This window comes from Oncorhynchus mykiss, chromosome 5 (genome assembly GCF_057628025.1).
Source record: "Oncorhynchus mykiss isolate SJ-2025 chromosome 5, ASM5762802v1, whole genome shotgun sequence".
NCBI lineage: Eukaryota > Metazoa > Chordata > Actinopteri > Salmoniformes > Salmonidae > Oncorhynchus > Oncorhynchus mykiss.
The window spans coordinates 76639584-76662273 of NC_143026.1; the positions used below are offsets into that span (position 1 = coordinate 76639584).

At 41.6% G+C, this 22690-nt stretch overlaps 1 protein-coding gene across 2 annotated transcripts in view; it reads right to left on the reverse strand.

The window, feature by feature from the left end:
* Window positions 1–11364: 11364 nt before the first annotated feature.
* The window catches only part of LOC110524568 (capping protein, Arp2/3 and myosin-I linker protein 3), a 36658-nt gene continuing 25332 nt past the window's right edge, over window positions 11365–22690 (reverse strand). For both annotated transcript variants that reach the window (XM_090236025.1, XM_090236024.1), the window contains 8 exons: window positions 22449–22622; window positions 17039–17234; window positions 13269–13998; window positions 13064–13158; window positions 12809–12932; window positions 12651–12722; window positions 12421–12528; window positions 11365–12137 (listed from right to left, as the gene is read on the reverse strand). In XM_090236025.1, the coding sequence (XP_090092151.1) occupies window positions 12097–12137; window positions 12421–12528; window positions 12651–12722; window positions 12809–12932; window positions 13064–13158; window positions 13269–13998; window positions 17039–17234; window positions 22449–22622 (1540 nt within the window). In that variant the 3' untranslated portion in view covers window positions 11365–12096. The remainder of the gene's footprint in view (window positions 12138–12420; window positions 12529–12650; window positions 12723–12808; window positions 12933–13063; window positions 13159–13268; window positions 13999–17038; window positions 17235–22448; window positions 22623–22690) is intronic.

A 22690-nucleotide genomic window follows, 5' to 3' on the forward strand; every position in this document is an offset into this window, starting at 1 on the left:
TAAGGCACTAAAGTAAAACTGCAAAAAATGTGGAAAAGAAATTAACTTTATGTCCTGAATACAAAGCGTGTTTGGGGCAAATCAAACAACACATCACTGAGTACCACTCTTCATATTTTCAAGCATAGTGGTGGCTGCATCATGTTATGGGAATGCTTGTCATCGGCATGGACTAGGGAGTTTTTTAGGATTAAAAGAAACGGATGGAGCTAAGCATGGGCAAAATCATAGAGGAAAACCTGGTTCGGTTTACTTTCCTACAGACACTGGGGGACATACTCACCTTTCAGCAGGACAATAACCTAAAACAAAAGGCCAACTATACACTAGAGTTGCTTACTAATGTCACGTCCTGACCTTAGTTCCTTTGTTATGTTTCTTGTTTAGGTTGGTCAGGGCGTGAGTTGGGGTGGGCATTCTATGTGTTGTTCTAGTTTTGGTTTTCTATTTGTTTGGCCTGTATGGTTCTCAATCAGAGGCAGCTGTCAATCGTTGTCTCTGATTGAGAATCATACTTAGGTAGCCTGTTTTTCCCACTTGATTTGTGGGTAGTTGTTTTCTGTTTTGTGTGTTTGCACCTTACAGGACTGTTTCGTTCACTCTCTTTGTTGTTTTGTTGTTCAGTGTACAGTTGATTTATTAAATATTAACATGGACACATACCACGCTGCGCATTCGTCCGATCTTGACTACTCTTCCTCAGAAGAGGACGAAAACCCTTACAACTAAATGACATTGAATGTTCCTGAGCAGCCTATTTACAGTTTTGACGTTAATCGTCTTGAAAATCTCTGTCTAGCAATCAACAACCAACTTGACAGAGCTTGAAGATGTCACGCCCTGACCTTAGAGATCCTTTTTATGTCTCTATTTTGGTTTGGTCAGGGCGTGAGTTGGGGTGGGAATTCTATGTTTTGTGTTCTATGTTTTCTATTTCTTTGTGGTTGGCCGGGTATGGTTCTCAATCAGGGACAGCTGTCTATCGTTGTCTCTGATTGGGAACCATACTTAGGTACCCTTTTTCCCACCTGTGTTTGTGGGAGGTTGTCTCTGTTTAGAGCACTTTGCTTTTGAGCGTCACAGATTGTTTTTGTAGTGTTTATAAATAAAGAAAATGTACGCTCACCACGCTGTACTTTGGTCCTCTCCTTTGAACAGCCGTGACAGAATCATTTTTTTATGAATAATGTGCAAATATTGTACAATCCAGGCATGCAACACTCTTAGACACTTATCCAGAAATACTCACAGCTGTAATCACTTTCAAATGGGATTCTAACATGTATTGACTCAGGGGTGTGAATATGTATATAAAATAGATATTTCTGTATTTAATTTTCAATACATTGGCAAAAATGTCTAACATGTTTTCACTTTGTCATTATGGGGTATTGTGGGTAGATGGGTGAGATAAAAAAATATATTTAATCAATTTTAAATTCAGGTTGTAACACAACAAAATGTGGAATAAGTCAAGGGGTATGAATACCTTCTGAAGGCCCTGTAAGTATCCCGCTTTCCCCTTTCCCACTTACCGCTACTGAAACACTATGAAGACCTATAAAAAACAAATGCGCAACAATGATGTAATGACAGAAATCAAGAAGATAAATGCATGATAATGTTTCGAAGCGCTACAGTGTCATTTAAGTGAGTCATTCTCATTCAAAATGTAACTTTCTTATTTTGTATCTGATATCTGAGGAAGGGACTAGAAAGCTATTTTGTGGGGCAACTGAATCAAGCGAAATAACACCAATTCACTTCAAATCATTATTTGACTTTACATATTAAATAATAAACTCAAAATTGCTACAGGCACTGGCAAGAGAAATTAAAATATCTGGCCATGGTTCATGTCTCTGTTCTTTGCCTGTCCCCCAAAATTCCAGACCCCATTTCCCCTCACACCCTGTTGTCTCTTGGAGTTAGCCTTTAGAAACAGTATAATCTCTGTTTTTTCACCCCTTTGAAATTCATCAAGCTGAGAAAAGCATAACAAGCACTTTTTAATGATCCCCAAAAGCTAAACTCGTTAATCCGGAGTCTCTTTGTGTCTTAATAACGTCTCGTTAAGGAATCAGTGAGTTAATATTGTCTGCCCAAATCTGATCTGGAGGGTAAACAAAACCAATAACATACCGAGACAGGCACGCACACACAGACAACCACACATACAAAAAAAGACGCACAGACATTTATTTTAATCTAGGCCATGTTATTTAACTCTGTCCAACACAAAACATTTAATTATGTTGTCTATTTATCAATCAGATATTCGACCTTGGGGTGTAAGAACAACACAGTCAAGCAGACAGAGGTACAGCCACCAGAGACCATCCTACTGTTTCTAGAACTGCAAAAACAATTACCCCCCTTTCCTCTACCTCTATATCACTATCTCCTGTCATGTTTCCGGGGTAAAGCTTAAAGTTTAAACCAACTGGGTCTACCGTGAGTCCAAGGGACAAAGAGAGAGAGAGGGAGATATAGAGGAACTTACCTCATACTTCATGCCAAATACATTACCACCCCTAGCGTACACAACAGCTCCAACATCCCTCCTCACCTCACCTCTCATCATTCAGGAGCCACATCTCAAACACTATTTTCATATAATCATCAACATAACTCAGACACCTCACATACTGTATGATACCACAAATCACAATCCCCAAAGCTCACTCTGTTTCAGTCCATATCCAACCTACATGTATCTTTCTCTCCTTTGTAATATCCCTTGTTCTGAGCACTTGCTCCTGAACAGTAATACTTGCATCACCTCTCTGAAATAATACTAGCAGCATTTTTTTAGAGACTACTGTGGCGTTAAAAAATGGATCAGTCTGTCTTCCTAGCTGTTATCCACACGTGTTACTGTAATAATCACTCTATTTGGCATATGCGTTTTTGATTAGTGTAATTTGTGTAATAACAGTTTCACAGCTCCTTGTGTCATGGGGTTGAGCAGAGGGCTTTAGCCTAGGGCAACGATTAGCCACAGAGCCAATGACGCCCAACCCCTCAGCACAGCGCTGACCATACAGTCACCCCGGTTTGTCTACCCTAATACCTTAAAACAGCTCCTGTCCTGGGTCAAAGTGTCAAAAGGATAGTAGAGAAAGAGGGGAATGGAGGAGAGGGACCTGAGCAATGTCCCTCTAAGCTGCGCGGGTGTGCGGCCGTGCACCTCCTCCAAGACTGCCACACAAAAGAAATGTCAGGACACACAGAGACGCATGAGATTGAACTTTACTGAGTTCGCCCTATTACTTTGCACTATACAAATCAACGCTTTTTCTGTGATCGAATGAACATTATATCAGGCTTTTTTCAATGCAACAAACCAAAACAAATCTAACTTTGCAAGATTGAGTCTGTGATTTTGTTGTAGGCAGAGCCAGAGAGCAATGGAGTAGAATTCTATTGTTTAGGGTAGCCCATGAGCCCCGAGTGAATGCGCTTTTCAGATCAGTCCAGATCAGCATGTGCACAGTTGTTGATATTCTTTGCTAGTTAGCGAGTTATTAGCCCTGTTATATATAAGTATAGGTCAACAATAGGGAGTTACTGCTTCCTACAGGAGCACAAAATGTGTAGACCACATTTATTTGAAAAGTCAGTCAGGTAAAAAGCTTATGTTAAGAGGTAGTGTTGTATTTTGAGACAGGCTTGAATATGCAAAGAAGCCAATAGGCAGAGGGGTAGCCAACCTTGTCTAATTCTCAATATGGTAATAATAATTACTTTTATTTAGTAAAGTGGTTTCTTGCATCATAAAACAAAGTACAGTGCAATTTACAGTCTAGGCCAATGATGTTACAGACCAAGTACAAAAAAATATATATTTAATGTCAAGTTCATCATAATGTAAAAAACGTTTTAAAAGTCTCATGCAATGTGGGCCTCCATTGAACACCACATACTGTGGGCTATAGCATAGAAATCGAAAGCTATACTATATATACAAAAGTATGTGGACACCCCTTCAAATTCGTGGATTTGCCTATTTCAGCCACAAATGTTGCTGACAAAAATGTAGCCATGCAATCTCCATAGACAAACACTGGCAGTAGAATGGCCTTACTGAAGAGCTCAGTGACTTTCAACGTGGCACCGTCATAGGATGCCACCTTTCCAACAAGTCAGTTTGTGAACTTTCTGTCCTGCTAGAGTTGCCGGTCAACTGTAAGTGCTGTTATTGTGAAGTGTAAACGAGACCGCCGAGTGCTGAAGCACATAGCACGTAAAAATCGTCTGTTCCCTGTTGCAACACTCACTACCGAGTTCCACACTGCCTCTGGAAGAAACATCAGCACAAGAACTGTCAGCACAAGAACTGTTCGTCGGGAGCTTCATGAAATGGGTTTCCATGGCCGAGCAGCTGCACACAAGCCTAAGATCACCATGCGCAATGAACCCTGACCTCAACCTCACTGAACACCTTTGGGATGAATTGGAACGCCGACTGCAAACCAGGCCTAATCGCCCAACATCAGTGCCCAACCTCACTAATGCTTTTTTGGCTGAATGGAAACAAGTCCCCACAGCAATGTTCCAGCATCTAGTGGCAAGCCTTCACAGAAGAGTGGAGGCTGTTATAGCAGCAAAGGGGGGACCAACTCCATATTAATGCCCATGAATTTGGAATGAGATGTTCGCAGGTGTCAACATACTTTTGATCATGTAGTGTATTTCAATGTGAAAATGTTATGGGATTTGCTCCATTGGTTTTGTTGGTAGGCCTGCATTATGCTCAAATAGCCACAATAGCCTATTGGCTTCTGTCTGAAACTGTAAGGGTATTCTCACAAATGTCAAATTTCCACTCAGTTTGCTCAGTGCTACAAAATATTAGAGGGAACATTGAACATGAGGGATTAAAAGTGCAACATGGCCTTTTTCTAACAGAGCAGGGCACTGACTGAGACAGATGGTGTGACGCTGTGGTCTGGAGGTTCCCTCTAACTCCCTCTGATCCCACAGATACATGTCCTTATCCTGGCTAACTCTGTTACAAGCAGCAGGCTTACACGTCTCACCTCATAAGGGGGCCCCCTCCCTCGCAGGATCTGTCTCCTTCACTCTCTATCTCACCTCCCATGCACCCAGTAAAGCCTGCCGTGCCCCTATTCTTCTGCTTTAGACATGAAAATGACTGATTTTGTCCATCCCTCTCCTACTATATATCCTGTGCCTATAACAATATTAAATAAAACGTTGTACTGTAAAAACACACAAGAAACACAAGTAACCGTCAGGTAAAGAGTCAGATGATGTTCTACTACAAATAATTCATGGTTTCACCCTTTAGTTTTTGCAATTTGTTCTCCTCTTATATTTATTTATTTCCCCAAATCGATCTCCATTATTCACTGTTGCAACAGTTGTTTATCGTTTATCTCCCTCCCTCCCTCCACCCACCCACCCTCCCTCCCTCCCTCCCTCCCTCCCTCCCTCCCTCCCTCCCTCCCTCCCTCCCTCCCTCCCTCTCTCTACCCCTCCCTCCACCCTCCTTCCTCCCCCCTCCCTCCCTCCATCCCCTGTGTGTCTGTGTCTGTCAATCTCCTTATTATTGTAAAAGGGATCTAATCCACCACTTCAACTGTTAAACCCTACTGTATCTAGCCCATTTAAGTCTCCCTCCTTCACTCCCCCACCCCTCCCTCCCCTTTCCTCACAGACATGGTGCATGTTTTGATATCATCTCTCAAAAACAGTAATTGTTTGGCATGAATTTATAAAACTACTATAGTGCAATATTACTGGTAGATTCCACATTTGATTAATCTATTTCACCCCACTTCATGGCCATGAGAGTTACCAATGAAAAAAAACTAGTATAAGTTCTAGTACTATGACTGAGCTGTCTGGCATTGGTTTGTATAGTATGTATATTGTTTGTCTTTGTGTGTGTCTGTGTATGTGTGTCCACTTGTTGAGTATTGTTGTGAGTGGGATTATCAGGCTAGTCAAGGGATTAGAGAGATGATTCTGCTTCTGTAACTGGTGTCAGATTAACAGATACCCGCACTTTAATAAACCATCTGTAATGTAGACAAAGGCTGTCAATGCACCCCCCCCCCCCCCCCCCCCCCCGAAGTGTCTACACCCCACACAGATCAATGGTACTAAGTTATTTACCACATTCCAATGTTAATCACGATCACGGTACGTTTTAATACGTGTTTCCATTAGATGTGTAGGCTCTTAACTTCACTCATTCTAAAACTTCCCTACAATTATTTCCCAAATATCCGTACCTGTTCCATGTCGGGTATTCCTCACAGACTGGGCTATTATGTGCTGCAACTCACCTTGGCCACTTTTTGCCAGGGCAACGACTCTTCATTTTAATTTGGATACTTGCATATAACAGCTGTACCACTAAATCACCATTAGTTCCACCTGAATAGATGAATGACTAAAAAAACAGACACACAAAGAAAAGACAAACAGACAGACAGACAGACAGACAGACAGACAGACAGACAGACAGACAGACAGACAGTTTCAACTGACCTGAGCCCTAGGACCATGGCCCAGGAATACCTGACATGATGACTCCTTGCTGTCCCCAGTCCACCTGACCGTGCTGCTGCTCCAGTTTCAACTGTTCTGCCTTATTATTATTCGACCATGCTGGTCATTTATGAACATTTGAACATCTTGGCCATGTTCTGTTATAATCTCCACCCGGCACAGCCAGAAGAGGACTGGCCACCCCACATAGCCTGGTTCCTCTCTAGGTTTCTTCCTAGGTTTTGGCCTTTCTAGGGAGTTTTTCCTAGCCACCGTGCTTCTACACCTGCATTGCTTGCTGTTTGGGGTTTTAGGCTGGGTTTCTGTACAGCACTTTGAGATATCAGCTGATGTACAAAGGGCTATATAAATAAATTTGATTTGATTTGATTTGATTTGCCAGACAGACAGACAGACAGACAGACAGACAGACAGACAGACAGACAGACAGACAGACAGAAACATGGAGTAGACAGAGATGAGGAGGAAGAAAAGGATGAAGGGATTAAGGTGGTCGATAAATTGGATCCTGTCCCAGACTGAGAGATGACACTAAATCTGTTAATTCTCTCCCCTCACTATTCCTCTTCCCTCCCTCCTCTATCTCTCCACCCTTCCCTTCATCATTCATATTTCCCTCCCATCACTCTTCCACTGGTCTATATTCATGCTACTCTGTAGAGCCTTTCAACACTCAAAATCAAATTTAATACGCACATTATTGTCTTGTAATGCAATGCTAGGGAGATAGTTTTGTTAATTATGTATAGCTATATTTCAATCTTTAAAATACCTTTAAGACAATCACATAATACTCTACAACACTCAACACACAGTTTTGACAAATCGATTGAGAAAAAGTTTTAAACGATAGAAAAGGTCATCTTAAATGCTTGGCACTACATGTGGGGTTGAAGGTAATATTGTATATACACAGAGGGACAGGAACTCAATAGTAATTGCAGAGAATTGTAATAGCAGTATTTAAAGGCTGATAATGATTGTGGTTACCAGTAGTCTTTTCAGCTGAGAAGGCATCAGCTCTGTGTGGAGTGAGTCAACACATGTGTGACCTGTCAGACTCCGACACAGCGGGGGCACGGGCGGCACTCAGACACACTATAATGTCTACTGTAAATTATTGATCACAATTAATCACACACATCAGTCACAGGCTGCCATTTCTCTTTACTATGGGTATATAGAACCCTATTATGAAAAAAACACATTGGTACAAAGTGTAATTTGCTAGAAGCCGAGTGATGGTACACAACTCGGCATGAGGAGGTGACACATTTTTTTCAGTTTCAGGTGGAGCATCTAACAATTGTGCTCATTGCAATTTTAATTGCTTTTTACTGGCAGTTTAAACATAATTAATACATGATAGAATTGGGGAGGGTTTTTCAAACCCAAGTCTTCTCTGCCATTGTTTGGATGTAATACCCAGCTACACTACCACCAAACACAAAGAATCCCTGAGGCCCTCTTGGAGTAACAACACAGTGGAAGTTACAGTGAGCCGTGGGCAGATCTAAAAGAGGCTGCTGTTTGGGCTCTGATGTAGCCCTAAAGGCAGTCATGCCTGTCATTAGGGTGACAGTTCCCATGACAACGGGGTGAACAGCTCACTCCTGACCTTTAGCAGACATGGTTATAATTACATTAAACTGCATCTCGTCATATAATCCCCGAGCTTTCATAAACTGTTCGCCAGGGAACCAATTTAAACCTTTTCATTGACATGTTTCTTATTATTATTGACTACCACTTATCGGTGACAGACACTACACTGTCAGAAATTATTAATGAGGAGCTTGAACCTGAACTAGGTTGCCTTTTTGTTCAAACCCAAAGCTCTTTAATAACAAGCCGTGCCGACACTGCAAAAAGTGAAATCTAAGCATACCTAAATATCTTATATCGAGTGATAATTCATTTAAAATGTGTTTTTTCTACTTTTTTTTTTACCACATACATTGTCTAACGTCTTTGCCAGATAATTTAGCTTATTTTAACCTTAAAAAAATATCCATACAAGTGAATAGGCACAGATAAAAAATAAATGAAGTTTCTCAACAGCACTGAGTTCATCTTCAGAGTCAGATAATTGAATTCCATCTTTCTATGGGCTGTCAAACAAACTCCAGAGTAGAGCACAAAAACAGAAGTTACTTATGAAACCAACTCAGACAGACTGTGTCATACTGAGAGTGCCTGGAGTTTCAGAAAACAACACCCACCACCACGGTGCTCATTAGACAGGATTGTGAGCGGGTGTTTTCTGAGCTAAACTGACCAAGACGCACCTCCAACAACAACACAACAACACATAAAACCTCACATAATCCCCCCCCCAAAATAAAACCAAATACTTATGAATTTCCCGCTGTGTAAACACATTGCAAATAGGCTTGCGATAACTCCTGATAAAGTTGGGTAACTGATATTCAGAGCGTAAATAGCCAAATTGATTAGTCACTGGAATCAGGACTAATAAAGTCAGTGTAATGGCCTGTTTTACAAACGGTGAGCCTACATCATGGATTGGCATTCATACATTTCCATTGCGGGTCTACATGGTAGGCTACACCCCAGCAAGCACGAGCTGACGTCTTTTGGACATCGTTTTTCGGTGTTTTACAAATGGAACGCTTACCAAATAGATGAGCATTCATAAAATGTAATTTCAGGCAACACCTCAGTAAGCACTGACCAAAGCCGAAGCCTTTTGGACGTCTTTTTTTGGTGCAGTTCCAGACTGGCCTTGATTTCCACATGCACAGACATAGTTTTTTTGTCCGGTCCAGACAAAATTGAACCAATTATAAAGGTTACACTTTAAAAAATCTTTAAATGACTTTCTTTCAACTTTCATTCATAACCAAAAATTTGCCTGATTTCAACATCTGGGAAACTACATATTTTCAACGTCTGTAAAATATGTATTTTGAAAATCCAGAAAATTAGTGTTTTCAACTTTAATTCAGAGACGAAAATGAACTTGATTTAAACTTCTGGAAATATATGTATATATATATGTATTTTCCAACGTCCTGAAAAGATGCCTTTTCAACGTCCTGGAAAATATGTATTTTAAACATATGTAAAATATATTTTCACCTTTCATTCAAAACCTAAATTGAACTTAACTTCAACGTCTGGAAAATACGTATTTTCAACGTTATTTTGCTAACTGGGACTGTTCTAGTTTTGCAGGGGGTGCATTTTTTGGTTTCGCCTATGGCGGCAGAACGACAAGGACCTGCCCTGCCCACCACAATATATGATTTGATGGTATACTCCTAGAACTATGGGAGAGCCTGAACCATTTAGAACATTCTAGCCCTACCTAGTCTCTTTTTTGTCTATGGTTGTGTGTGTACAGTAGAGGTACAGATAAAATATTATTCCCCTGCATATGTCAGTGTTTCTGAATACATATCTCTGTATTGGTGTCTATCTAATTTCTACAACATTCTGTGTGTCTGTCCCTTTGTCTATCCTGTTTTTTCACACAGATCCCTCCTCAAGCCATACAGAACAGGGGCTAAAATGGATTAAAGATGTTTAGATGCTGCACAGTGTGCACATTGCTCTGCTTTCATCCCTTTGATTTCCATGCTTCTCCCTTTGCTCTACCTACACATGCTCTCTCCCTTTCCCAGTACTCTGTATGATATGAGATTATCTTGCTTGGTAAAGATAAAATAATAATTATGGGTAGGATTGATACAGGCTTCTCCTGTTATGGATGATGTGTCTTCCCAACAACTGGAAGAGGGAAGTACAAACACACAACAGATACTCTCGAATAGACTCAACATGATCAAGTTATTGTTGGTATCAAACCTGTCCTGATAACCTGCCTTACCCTGGCTGTATTTAATTTGGAACTACAACATTTTTTGGTATAAGTTGTTAGTAATAGAAATGAAGGTAAATGTAGCCTAATACAATACTTCCCTTCGTATTGAGAGATGGTTGAACAGTGAGCCCAGACAGTCAAATTAAGTCAATATGTCCAAGACAGGATATTAAAGTAAGTGTTCATGTCTCTAATCACGATGATTAACTGCCAAGTGCACGAAAGCCAATGATAAAAGAGATCAATATAAGATCCAGTGTCTTTTCTCAGTCGGCTCCCCGCCTGCCCATTCATTCCAACCGCAATATAAGAAGTTAGGCAGGGTGGGAGATTTATGAGAAGCATCTTTTCAAGTTTTAGTGACATTTTATAGAAGCAGCTTATTCATTTCCATATGCATAGCTCGTTAGTGTGTCTCCTGGCATCACAGCGTACTTAGCACACCAGCCCGCCAAAGCCAATATTTGACTCATTCCACCATCTTTAGAAATAAGGCCATGACATGGTTGCTAATGGCAACCAGCAAGACTTCACAGCAGCTCATGTGTTTGGTATTCAATAGGCTGCATTTACACAGGCAGCTCAATTCTGAAATTTTTTCCACTTATTGGCCTTTTGACCAATCACATCAGATCGTTTCACAGCCGATCTTTTTCAGAGCTGTTCCGATTGGTCAAAAGACCAACTAGTGAAAAAAAGATCAGAATTGGGCTGCCTGTGTGAAGGCAGCCTATGAGTCTTTCTGTCACTGAGTGGTCCTCCTCTCATTCGTTGGGGTTGGTCGCCACCTGCTGTTAGAGAGAATTACAGGAGACCTACTGTAGATGCCACTCTGCTGGTTGAGATAATATAACCCAGTGTGGTATTACTGTGGTTAAGGCATAATGAATGCAGCTTGGAAGGTAGAAATAATTTACCTGTTCATTATCCTATTATGAACCAAACCATAAAAAATATAACATTTTCAAGGTGTCTTCCAGTACAGCATTTTTATTCATTCATACAGTATACTCATACATAATCTTTCAATTGAATTGTTCTATAAAATATATGACCTTTCAGTCCATGACAGCAGAACTAGATAGAAATAATCAAGTTTCATTTAATAATAAGCAACAACTCTTTTTTAAGTTTCAAACATGGCAATCAATGTTCACAGCAGTCAAAATGCATAACATTTGAATAAAGTAAAATTCCTTTCTTTAGTCCAGCTTAGCCACATATATATGAATAATACAAAATAAAGTGCAACTCTGAATGATGATAATAACAACGTTCCAATGTTTGGCCCCTTGGCAATATAGCATGACAGTGTTTTGGCAATTCTTTAAGTGCAGACAACAATGAATTTGATGTTCAAAAGTAGAAACTACCATTTTGAATAGCTGCAAAACAGTTCAGCAGGTTTTCATTGAGATGTCAGGAAAACAGACAGTGAAGGCAAGGTACAGACAGAGACAGACTAGTAATAGGCCGTGTGTGTTGCAATAATAATAATGCAGGAGGTAAGTGATGGTTGGCGATGTCCTTATCATTTAGCACTCTCAGCCATTTATCTTCCCCTCCGCCTCTATCTGGGTCCCCTCTCTCTCTAGAGTCTAGATTTTCCTTCCTATCTCCCTCCTCTTCACATGGGACAAAATGCTGCCCAGTTGTCATGGCAACCCTCTGGCTGGTCAGTCTGAAGCAGCTGAATTCCATCGCCATCACAACAGCTTGCTGTTACCAGACGCTAAGTTGACACTGTCTGGAATAGAACCGAACGAGAGACATGCCTGATTAATCTCATAAAACACGATTTGTTAAGATAATTAACAACAACGAAGTCATGTTTGAATTCTATTCCGACCGAAGGTGATTGAATGCGTTGCTTAGTTTTAGTCTGAAACAAAAACGCATGCACACACACACACGCACACACAAACTTAGCTGTATCCCAAGAAATGTAGCTGTTTTTATGCATAATGTATGAGAAGAAACACATACTCACATTTACTCACACACACACATACAGAGAGAAAGACAGATACCAGGATAGTCCAAGGATTTGTTTCTGTTCTGGGGTAGTCTAGGCTTTTTCACAGGGGGTTTGCGATTTGAGGGCTTCTCAAGATTATTAGGGCTATCCCTGTCAGTGCCTGGGGTAAATGAAAACAGGAAATACAAGGTAACAGTCATACAGGGTGTGATCATGAGACACATTAATTCACACACACACACACACTGACAGATAGATAGACAGGCTGATAGACAGGTGTACCTGTGTCACAAGACATAGCCTTTCTGTTCCTCTGGGGTTTCACGGGGGCTTGAGGCCTCACTGTTTCCTCACCTGCACACCATAGACCACAGTCAATTGTACACTGTCATACTCTTTGACTATAATGACAAAATTATATTGGCTTCATTTGTTAATACCTTGGCTGACAGCCCTGTAGGCCAATCCCAGCAATGGCTTTCTGAATGCAGATGGTGCAGGAGGCGGGATCGGCCTTTCATTGGCATACTCGTTTGGAGAAGAAACATAGGATGATGCCTTTGGCTGAAAATAAATGGGGCAAAAAATCAATACAATTATAAATTAATATCTAAACATAACCACACACATATCCACCAGTATACTAATGTATTCACATAAACAAGACAGCCAGAAGAATATGAAAAGACAGACACCTTTTCAGGAATGGGAGGAGGCTGTCCCTCTGCATCTCTGTCTCTCTCTTTCCTTTCCATTCTTCCACCATCCCTCTCTCCGCCTGCTTCCTCCTCTGCACCAGAAGATAAAGATGGAGCAATAATATCACACTCTACAATATTATAAATAATGAAACAGAAGCATTAATTAAATCAACACGTGTGTAAGAGAAGGGTGCAGTACCAGAGCTCTCCTGTAGATGTCGCTGTCTCAGTTTGGACAGATTGGGTTTGCTGCTCTGGGAAGGAGGGTCTGGTTTAGATGCACTCGTAGAAACCCGTCCAGGGGGAACCCCTCCTCCATTCCGCCACCCTTCCACCTGTCCTACAGCAGTGTCTGAGCGCAGGTGTCTGTCCGTCTGTGTGTCAGAGTACTTCTGTCTGTCCATGTTTTTCTGAGAGTCAGTTTCACTTTTAGGTGATGGAGTCCTGTCTGATGGGTAAGGGGGCAGAGGTCTCTGAGCCAGATGTCGTCCCTGGTCTTGTCTGTCAGTCTGTCTGCCTGACTGCCTGCTGTCTATCCACTGTCTGTCTATCTGTATGTCTTTTGGTCGACCCTCTGCCCACGTTCTGTCTGTCTGTTGTCTGCTCACTGTCCACTGTCTATCTTGATCAAACTGTCTGTCAACTGTCCACTGTCTTTCCATGTGTCTATCTGCATGCCTGCTCTCCGTCCAATATCTGTCCATCTGTCTATCTGCCGTTCTTCCCTCTGTCCATGTTTTGTCTGACAGTTTGTCCTCTGGCCAGTGCTGTTCAGCCTGTCTGTCAGCCGGTCTTATTAATGTCCTCTCTCTGACTGTGTGATTCCCCTCTGTCCACTGTCTGTCCACCCATCTGTCCTCTGTCCACTGTCTGTCCACCTGTCTGTCTATATCTGCAGGTTGCTCGTGCTCTGTTTCTAGCTCTGATTGCTGTAAAATAAAAAACACAGAGGAAAGATGGGAAGAGATATTATAATCATGAATTCATCAACCAGTACGAGTTCAAGTTTTAATGTCACATGAACAAGTACAGTGAAATGCCTTTCTTGCAAACTCAAAACCCAACAATGCAATAATCAATAAGACTGTAACAATGAAAAAAAAATCACGAAAAATAAGAATAGGAAATACACAATAAAATAAGTACAGTGCCTTGCGAAAGTATTCGGCCCCCTTGAACTTTGCGACCTTTTGCCACATTTCAGGCTTCAAACATAAAGATATAAAACTGTATTTTTTTGTGAAGAATCAACAACAAGTGGGACACAATCATGAAGTGGAACGACATTTATTGGATATTTCAAACTTTTTTAACAAATCAAAAACTGAAAAATTGGGCGTGCAAAATTATTCAGCCCCTTTACTTTCAGTGCAGCAAACTCTCTCCAGAAGTTCAGTGAGGATCTCTGAATGATCCAATGTTGACCTAAATGACTAATGATGATAAATACAATCCACCTGTGTGTAATCAAGTCTCCGTATAAATGCACCTGCACTGTGATAGTCTCAGAGGTCCGTTAAAAGCGCAGAGAGCATCATGAAGAACAAGGAACACACCAGGCAGGTCCGAGATACTGTTGTGAAGAAGTTTAAAGCCGGATTTGGATACAAAAAGATTTTCCAAGCTTTAAACATCCCAAGGAGCACTGTGCAAGCGACAATATTGAAATGGAAGGAGTATCAGACCACTGCAAATCTACCAAGACCTGGCCGTTCCTCTAAACTTTCAGCTCATACAAGGAGAAGACTGATCAGAGATGCAGCCAAGAGGCCCATGATCACTCTGGATGAACTGCAGAGATCTACAGCTGAGGATGGAGACTCTGTCCATAGGACAACAATCAGTCGTATATTGCACAAATCTGGCCTTTATGGAAGAGTGGCAAGAAGAAAGCCATTTCTTAAAGATATCCATAAAAAGTGTTGTTTAAAGTTTGCCACAAGCCACCTGGGAGACACACCAAACATGTGGAAGAAGGTGCTCTGGTCAGATGAAACCAAAATTGAACTTTTTGGCAACAATGCAAAACGTTATGTTTAGCGTAAAAGCAACACAGCTGAACACACCATCCCCACTGTCAAACATGGTGGTGGCAGCATCATGGTTTGGGCCTGCTTTTCTTCAGCAGGGACAGGGAAGATGGTTAAAATTGATGGGAAGATGGATGGAGCCAAATACAGGACCATTCTGGAAGAAAACCTGATGGAGTCTGCAAAAGACCTGAGACTGGGACGGAGATTTGTCTTCCAACAAGACAATGATCCAAAACATAAAGCAAAATCTACAATGGAATGGTTCAAAAATAAACATATCCAGGTGTTAGAATGGCCAAGTCAAAGTCCAGACCTGAATCCAATTGAGAATCTGTGGAAAGAACTGAAAACTGCTGTTCACAAATGCTCTCCATCCAACCTCACTGAGCTCGAGCTGTTTTGCAAGGAGGAATGGGAAAAAATGTCAGTCTCTCGATGTGCAAAACTGATAGAGACATACCCCAAGCGACTTACAGCTGTAATCCCAGCAAAAGGTGGCGCTACAAAGTATTAACTTAAGGGGGCTGAATAATTTTGCACACCCAATTTTTCAGTTTTTGATTTGTTAAAAAAGTTTGAAATATCCAATAAATGTCGTTCCACTTCATGATTGTGTCCCACTTGTTGTTGATTCTTCACAAAAAAATACAGTTTTATATCTTTATGTTTGAAGCCTGAAATGTGGCAAAAGGTCGCAAAGTTCAAGGGGGCCGAATACTTTCGCAAGGCACTGTATGTAAGTAAGCAAGCATACATGTGCAGGGATACTGGAGTGATGGAAGTAGATATGTATTGGGGGGGGGGTGTGGTGATCAGGCAACAGGATATAAGATAAACAGAGTAGCAGCAGCTTATATGTGAGTGTGTGTGCGGGTGTGTAGAGTCCGTATAACTGTATGTGCATATTATGTGTGAGAGAGCAAACGATGGAGTGAGTGTGTGTTGGATTGACAGTGTATATGGGTGTGTAGGGCCCTGTGAGTGTGCATAGAGGCAGTGTGTTAGTGTGTAGGGCCCTGTGAGTGTGTGTTGGATTGACAGTGTATATGGGTGTGTAGGGCCCTGTGAGTGTGTGTTGGATTGACAGTGTATATAGGTGTGTAGGGCCCTGTGAGTGTGCATAGAGGCAGTGTGATAGTGTGTAGGGCCCTGTGAGTGTGCATAGAGGCAGTGTGTTAGTGTGTAGGGCCCTGTGAGTGTGCATAGAGGCAGTGTGTTAGTGTGTAGGGCCATGCGAGTGTGCATAGAGGCAGTGTGTTAGTGTGTAGGGCCCTGTGAGTGTGCATAGAGGCAGTGTGTTAGTGTGTAGGGCCCTGTGAGTGTGTGTTGGATTGACAGTGTATATGGGTGTGTAGGGCCCTGTGAGTGTGTGTTGGATTGACAGTGTATATAGGTGTGTAGGGCCCTGTGAGTGTGCATAGAGGCAGTGTGATAGTGTGTAGGGCCCTGTGAGTGTGCATAGAGGCAGTGTGTTAGTGTGTAGGGCCCTGTGAGTGTGCATAGAGGCAGTGTGTTAGTGTGTAGGGCCATGTGAGTGTGCATAGAGGCAGTGTGTTAGTGTGTAGGGCCCTGTGAGTGTGCATAGAGGCAGTGTGTTAGTGTGTAGGGCCCTGTGAGTGTGTGTTGGATTGACAGTGTATATGGGTGTGTAGGGCCCTGTGAGTGTGTGTTGGATTGACAGTGTATATAGGTGTGTAGGGCCCTGTGAGTGTGCATAGAGGCAGTGCAAAAATGTAAATAAAAAGTCAATAAAGATACAAGGTTAACTCAGATAGTCAGTGTAGTTATTTTGTTATCTATTTATCAGTCATATTGCTTGGGGATAGAAGCTGTTCAAGAGCCTGTTGGTGTCAGACCTGATGCACCGGTACCTCTTGCCGTGCAGGAGCAATAGGGGGAGTGCTTTGTACCACAAGTGATACAGCATATACTGTACCTGGCTGAGTGAGTAGAAGGGGTGTCTGCTACCTGGCATGCCAGGCTGTGGTGGTATGCTTTGCACTGGCTGCAGGCTCAGGCCCACTGGCTCCTCCAATCTCTGGTCCTCCACATCACCCCCCTCACCAGGAGAGCCTGCCCTGGCAGCAGAAAGAGGGGGCTGCAGCAGTGTGTAGACATTCTCAGTGGCTGTCCTGAGAGAGAGAGAGAGAGAAGAGGACAGTCAGAGAAACAATGACAGAGTCAACCAAGAATTTGCTCTGTGGCCCCTGGATTGTATTTGATTTAGTGTGGACAACAAATGGGCCACTTTTTTCTTTCTAACCCAGCAGGCTATGTCATAATAATGTTGTAATATTGGCAGTGGTGGAAAAAGTACCTCATTTTCATACTTGAGTAAAAGTAAAGATAGCTTAATAGAAAATGAAAGTAAAGTAAAAGTGAAAGTCACCCAGTAAAATCCCACTTGAGTAAAAGTGAAAAAGTATTTGGTTTTAAATGTACTTAAGTATCAAAAGTAAAAGTATAAATCATTTCAAATTCCTTATATTAAGCAAACCAGACATCACGATTGTCTTGTGATGGCAATCACCATTCTGTTGCATCTCATAATCTGAGTGAAAGAAGGGCAACAGCTGTCATCTTCATCTGTGTATACACACTGGTGTCATCTGATGCCCTTACGGGGGGAAAAAAACGAATTTCACATGTGATCTTATGTTTTGTGTTATCACATTAACTTCACATGGTATTTGGTATTTTATTAGGGTCCCCATTAGCTGTTGTGAAAGCTGCAGCTACTCTTCCTGCGGCCCACACAGAACATTACATTTGAGATAATACAGAACATTAACAGACAAGAACATCTCAAGGACAGAACTACATCAAATTAAAAACGGCACACAGCCTATACATCAATCCATACACACAACATATCTAGGTCAAATAGGGGAAAGGAGTTGTGCCGTGAGGTGTTGCTTTATCTGTTTTTTGAAACCAGGTCTGCTGTTTATTTGACCAGTATGAGGAGTTCCACACAATAATGGCTCGATATATTACTGTATGATTTCTGACATTTGTTCTGGACCTGGGGACTATGAAAAGAGCCCTGGTGGCATGTCTGGTGGGGTAAGTGTTTGTGTCAGAGCTGTGTGAAAGTTGACTATGCAAACAATTTGGAATTTAACACATTATTTCTTATAAAAAGAAGAACTAATGCAGTTAGTTTCTCCTCAACTCTTAGCCAAGAGAGACTGGCATGCATAGTATTTATATTAGCCCTCTGATTACAATGAAGAGCAAGACATGCCACTCTGTTCTGGGCCAGCTGCAGCTTAACTAGGTATTTCTTAGCCGCACTTCACCACATGGCTGGACAGTAATCAAGATAAGAGCCTGCAGGACTTGCTTTGTGGAGTGCGGTGTCAAAAAAGCAGAACATACAGTGAGAAGAAAAAGTATGTGAACCCTTTAGAATTACCTGGATTTATGCATAAATTGGTCATAACATTTTATCTGATCTTCATCTAAATCACAACAATAGACAAACACAGTCGGCTTAAACTAATAACACACAAACAATTATAATTTTCCATGTCTTTATTGAACACACTGTGTAAACATTCAACGTGCAGGGTGGGAAAAGTATGTTAACCCTTGGATTTAATAACAGGTTGACCCTCTTTTGGCAGCAATAACCTCAACCAAATGTTTTCAGCAGTTGTGATCAGACCTGCACAACGGTCAGGAGGAATTTTGGACCATTCCTCTTTACAAAACTGTTTCAGTTCCACAATATTATTGGGATGTCTGGTGTGAACCAGGTCATGTCACAGCATCTCAATCGGGTTGAGGTCAGGACTCTGTTCAAGCCGTTCTGTTGTTGATTTACTTCTGTCTTTTGGGTCGTTACCCTGTTGCATCACCTAAATTCTGTTGAGCTTTAATTGGCGGACAGATAGCCTAAAATTCTCCTGCAAAATGTCTTGATAAACTTGGTAAATTATTTTTCCATCGATGATAGCAAGCTGTCCAGGCCCTGAGGCAGCCCCAAACCATAATGCTCCTTCCACCACACTTTACAGTGGGGATGAGGTTTTGATGTTGGTGTGCTGTGCCTTTTTTTCTCCACACATAGTGTTGTGTTCTCCTTCCAAACAACACAACTTTAGTTTCATCTGCTCATTTTGCCAGTTGCGCTGTGGAACAACATCCAGGTACTCTTTTGCAATCTTCAGACATGCAGCAATGTTTTTTTTTGGACAGCAGTGGCTTCTTCCGTGGTGTCCTCCCATGAACAACATTCTTGTTTAGTGTTTTACGTATTGTAGACTCAACAATAGATATTAGCATCTTCCAGAGATTTCTGTAAGTCTTTAGCTGACACTCTAGGATTCTTCTTAACCTCATTGAGCATTCTTCTCTGTGCTCTTGCAGTCATCTTGGCAGGACGGCCACTCCTAGGGAGAGTAGCAACAGTGCTGAAATTTCTCCATTTATAGACAATGTGTCTTACCGTGGACTGACTTTTAGAGATACTTTTGTAACCCTTTTCAGCTTAATGCAAAGCAACTATTCTTAATCTTAGGTCTTCTGAGATCTCTTTTGTTCAAGGCATGGTTCACATCAGGCAATGCTTTTTTTGTGAAAAGCAAACTCAAATTTTGTGAGTGTTTTTTGATGGGGCAGGGCAGCACTAACCAACATCTCCAATCTCGTCTCATTGATTTGACTCCAGGTTAGTTGACTCCCGACTCCAATTAGCTTTTGGAGAAGTCATTAGCCTAGGGGTTCACATACTTTTTCCAACCTACACTGTGAATGTTTAAATGTATTCAATATAGATAAGAAAAATACAATAATTTGTGTGTTATTAGTTTAAGCACACTGTTTGTCTATTGTTGTGAGTTAGACGAAGATCAGATCAGATTTTATGTTAAATGTATGCAGAAATCCAGGTAATTCCAAACGGTTCACATACTTTTTCTTGCCACTGTATATTACAGACAGACCTCTCCCCATCTTCACAACCATTGCATCTATATGACCATGACAGTTTACAATCTAAGGCAAAACCAAGTCTCCTCAACTCTCTTCAACAGCCACACCATTCATTACCAGATTCAGCTGAGGTCTAGAGCTTAAGGAGGGATTTGTACCAAATACAATGCTCTTAGTTTTATAGATGTTCAGGGTCTGTTTATTACTGGCCACCCATTCCAAAACTGACTGTAAGTCCTTGTTAAGTGTTTGTTACCTCATTAGCTGTGGTTGCTGACACTTATATGGTTGAGTCATCAGCATACATGGCCACACAGGCTTTGTTAAATGCCACTGGCATGTCATTGGTAAAAATAGAAAAAAGTAGAGGGCCGAGAGAACTGCCCTGCAGTACACCACACCCTACATGTGAAAATGGGTGTAGTGTTTCAATTTCCTGTGAAATCATGTGATTTTCAACATGTAAAATCATGTGTTTTTTCTGTAAGGGTGTGCTCTCCGGCAGCATGCCCATTCCTCATGTCAACACAGAGCTGCATCCCAGCACTGATTTAGACTAGTAGCACACAGGGCCCACAGAGCATGCACTTAATGCCCATCATTCTAACAGATGGACAGAGAGAGAAAGAGAGAGTGAAAGAGCGATACATTCATAAAGTGGTGGGTGACATGTAATAAAGTGACTGAAGATGATGCAACACTGAAATATAAAGTTGAAGTCGGAAGTTTACATACACCTTAACCAACTACATTTAAACTCAGTTTTTCACAATTCCTGACATTTAATCATAGTAATAATTCCCTGTCTTAGGTCAGTTAGGATTACCACTTTATTTTAAGAATGTGAAATGTCAGAATAATAGTAGAAATAATTATTTATTTAAGCTTTTATTTCTTTCATCACATTCCCAGTGGGTCAGAAGTTTACATACACTCAATTCATATTTGGTAGCATTGCCTTTAAATTGTTTAACTTGGGTGAAACGTTTCTGGTAGCCTTCCACAAGCTTCTCAGAATAAGTTGGGTGAATTTTGGCCCATTCCTCCTGACAGAGCTGGTGTAACTGAGTCAGGTTTGTAGGCCTCCTTGCTAGCACATACTTTTTCAGTTCTGCCCACAAATGTTCTATAGGATTGAGGTCAGGGCTTTGTGATGGCCACTCCAATACCTTGACTTCGTTGTCCTTAAGCCATTTTGCCACAACTTTTGAAGTATGCTTGGGGTCATTGTCCATTTGGAAGACCCATTTGCTCAAATGATGTCTTGAGATGTTGCTTCAATAGATCCACATAATTTTCCTCCCTCATGATGTCATCTATTTTGTGACGTGCACCAGTCCCTCCTGCAGCAAAGCACGACCACAACATGATGCTGCCATCCCGTGCTTCACGGTTGGGATGGTGTTCTTCGGCTTGCAAGCCTCCCCCTTATTCCTCCAAACATAAGGAGGGTCATTATGGCCAAACAGTTCCATTTTTGTTTCATCAGACCAGAGGACATTTCTCCAAAAAGTTTGATCTTAGTCCCCATGTGCAGCTGCAAACCGCAGTCTGGCTTCTTTATGGCGGTTTTGGAACAGTGGCTTCTTCCTTGCTGAGCGGCCTTTCAGGTTATGTCGATATAGGACTCGATTTACTGTGGATATAGATACTTTTGTACCCGTTTCCTCCAGCATCTTCACAAGGTCCTTTGCTGTTGTTCTGGGATTGATTTGCACTTTTTGCACCAAACTACATTAATTTCTAGGAGACAGAACACTTCTCCTTCCTGAGCGGGTATGATGGCTGTGTGGTCCCATGGTGTTTATACTTGATTACTATTGTTTGTACAGATGAACGTGGTACCTTCAGGCATTTGGAAATTTCTCCCAAGGATGAACCAGACTTTTGGAGCTCTAAAAAATGTTTTCTGGGGTCTTGGCTGATTTCTTTTGATTTTCCCATGATGTCAAGCAAGGAGGCACTGGGTTTGAAGGTAGGCCTTGAAATACATCCACAGGTACACCTCCAATTGACTCAAATGATGTCAGTTAGCCTATCTTCTAAAGCCATGACATCCTTTTCTGGAATTTTCCAAGCTGTTTAAAGGCACAGTCAACTTTGTGTATGTAAACTTCTGACCCACTGGAATTGCGATACAGTGAATTATAAGTGAAATAATCTTTCTGTAAACAATTGTTGGTAAAATTACTTGTGTCATGCACAGAGTAGATGTCCTAACCGACTTGCCAAAACTATAGTTTGTTAACAAGACATTTGTGGAGTGGTTGAGAAATGAGTTTTAATGACTCCAACCTAAGTGTAAATAAACTTCAGACTTCAACTGTATATCATACTGTGCAGATTGCACCTGCATATATCATACTACATGGGAGAGTGTGTATGCATGATAATGAGGATTCACAAACCCTGTGGGTGCCATGGCGACAGTGCGACACTCTTCCCCACATCCGTCTCTGCCAGAATCTGGCCCCTGATTGGAGAGCGTTGAGTTGCGGTTCCTACGGAAACCAAAGATGGCCAGCATATTGCGTCTCTTCTTTCGTCTGAGAGAGTGGGCTTTATGAAGAGAGGACAACTGACTGATGTAGGGAAAGAGAGGTGGCGAGGGTAAAGAGAGATGAGGGGAGGGAAACAGGAAAAAGAGAAC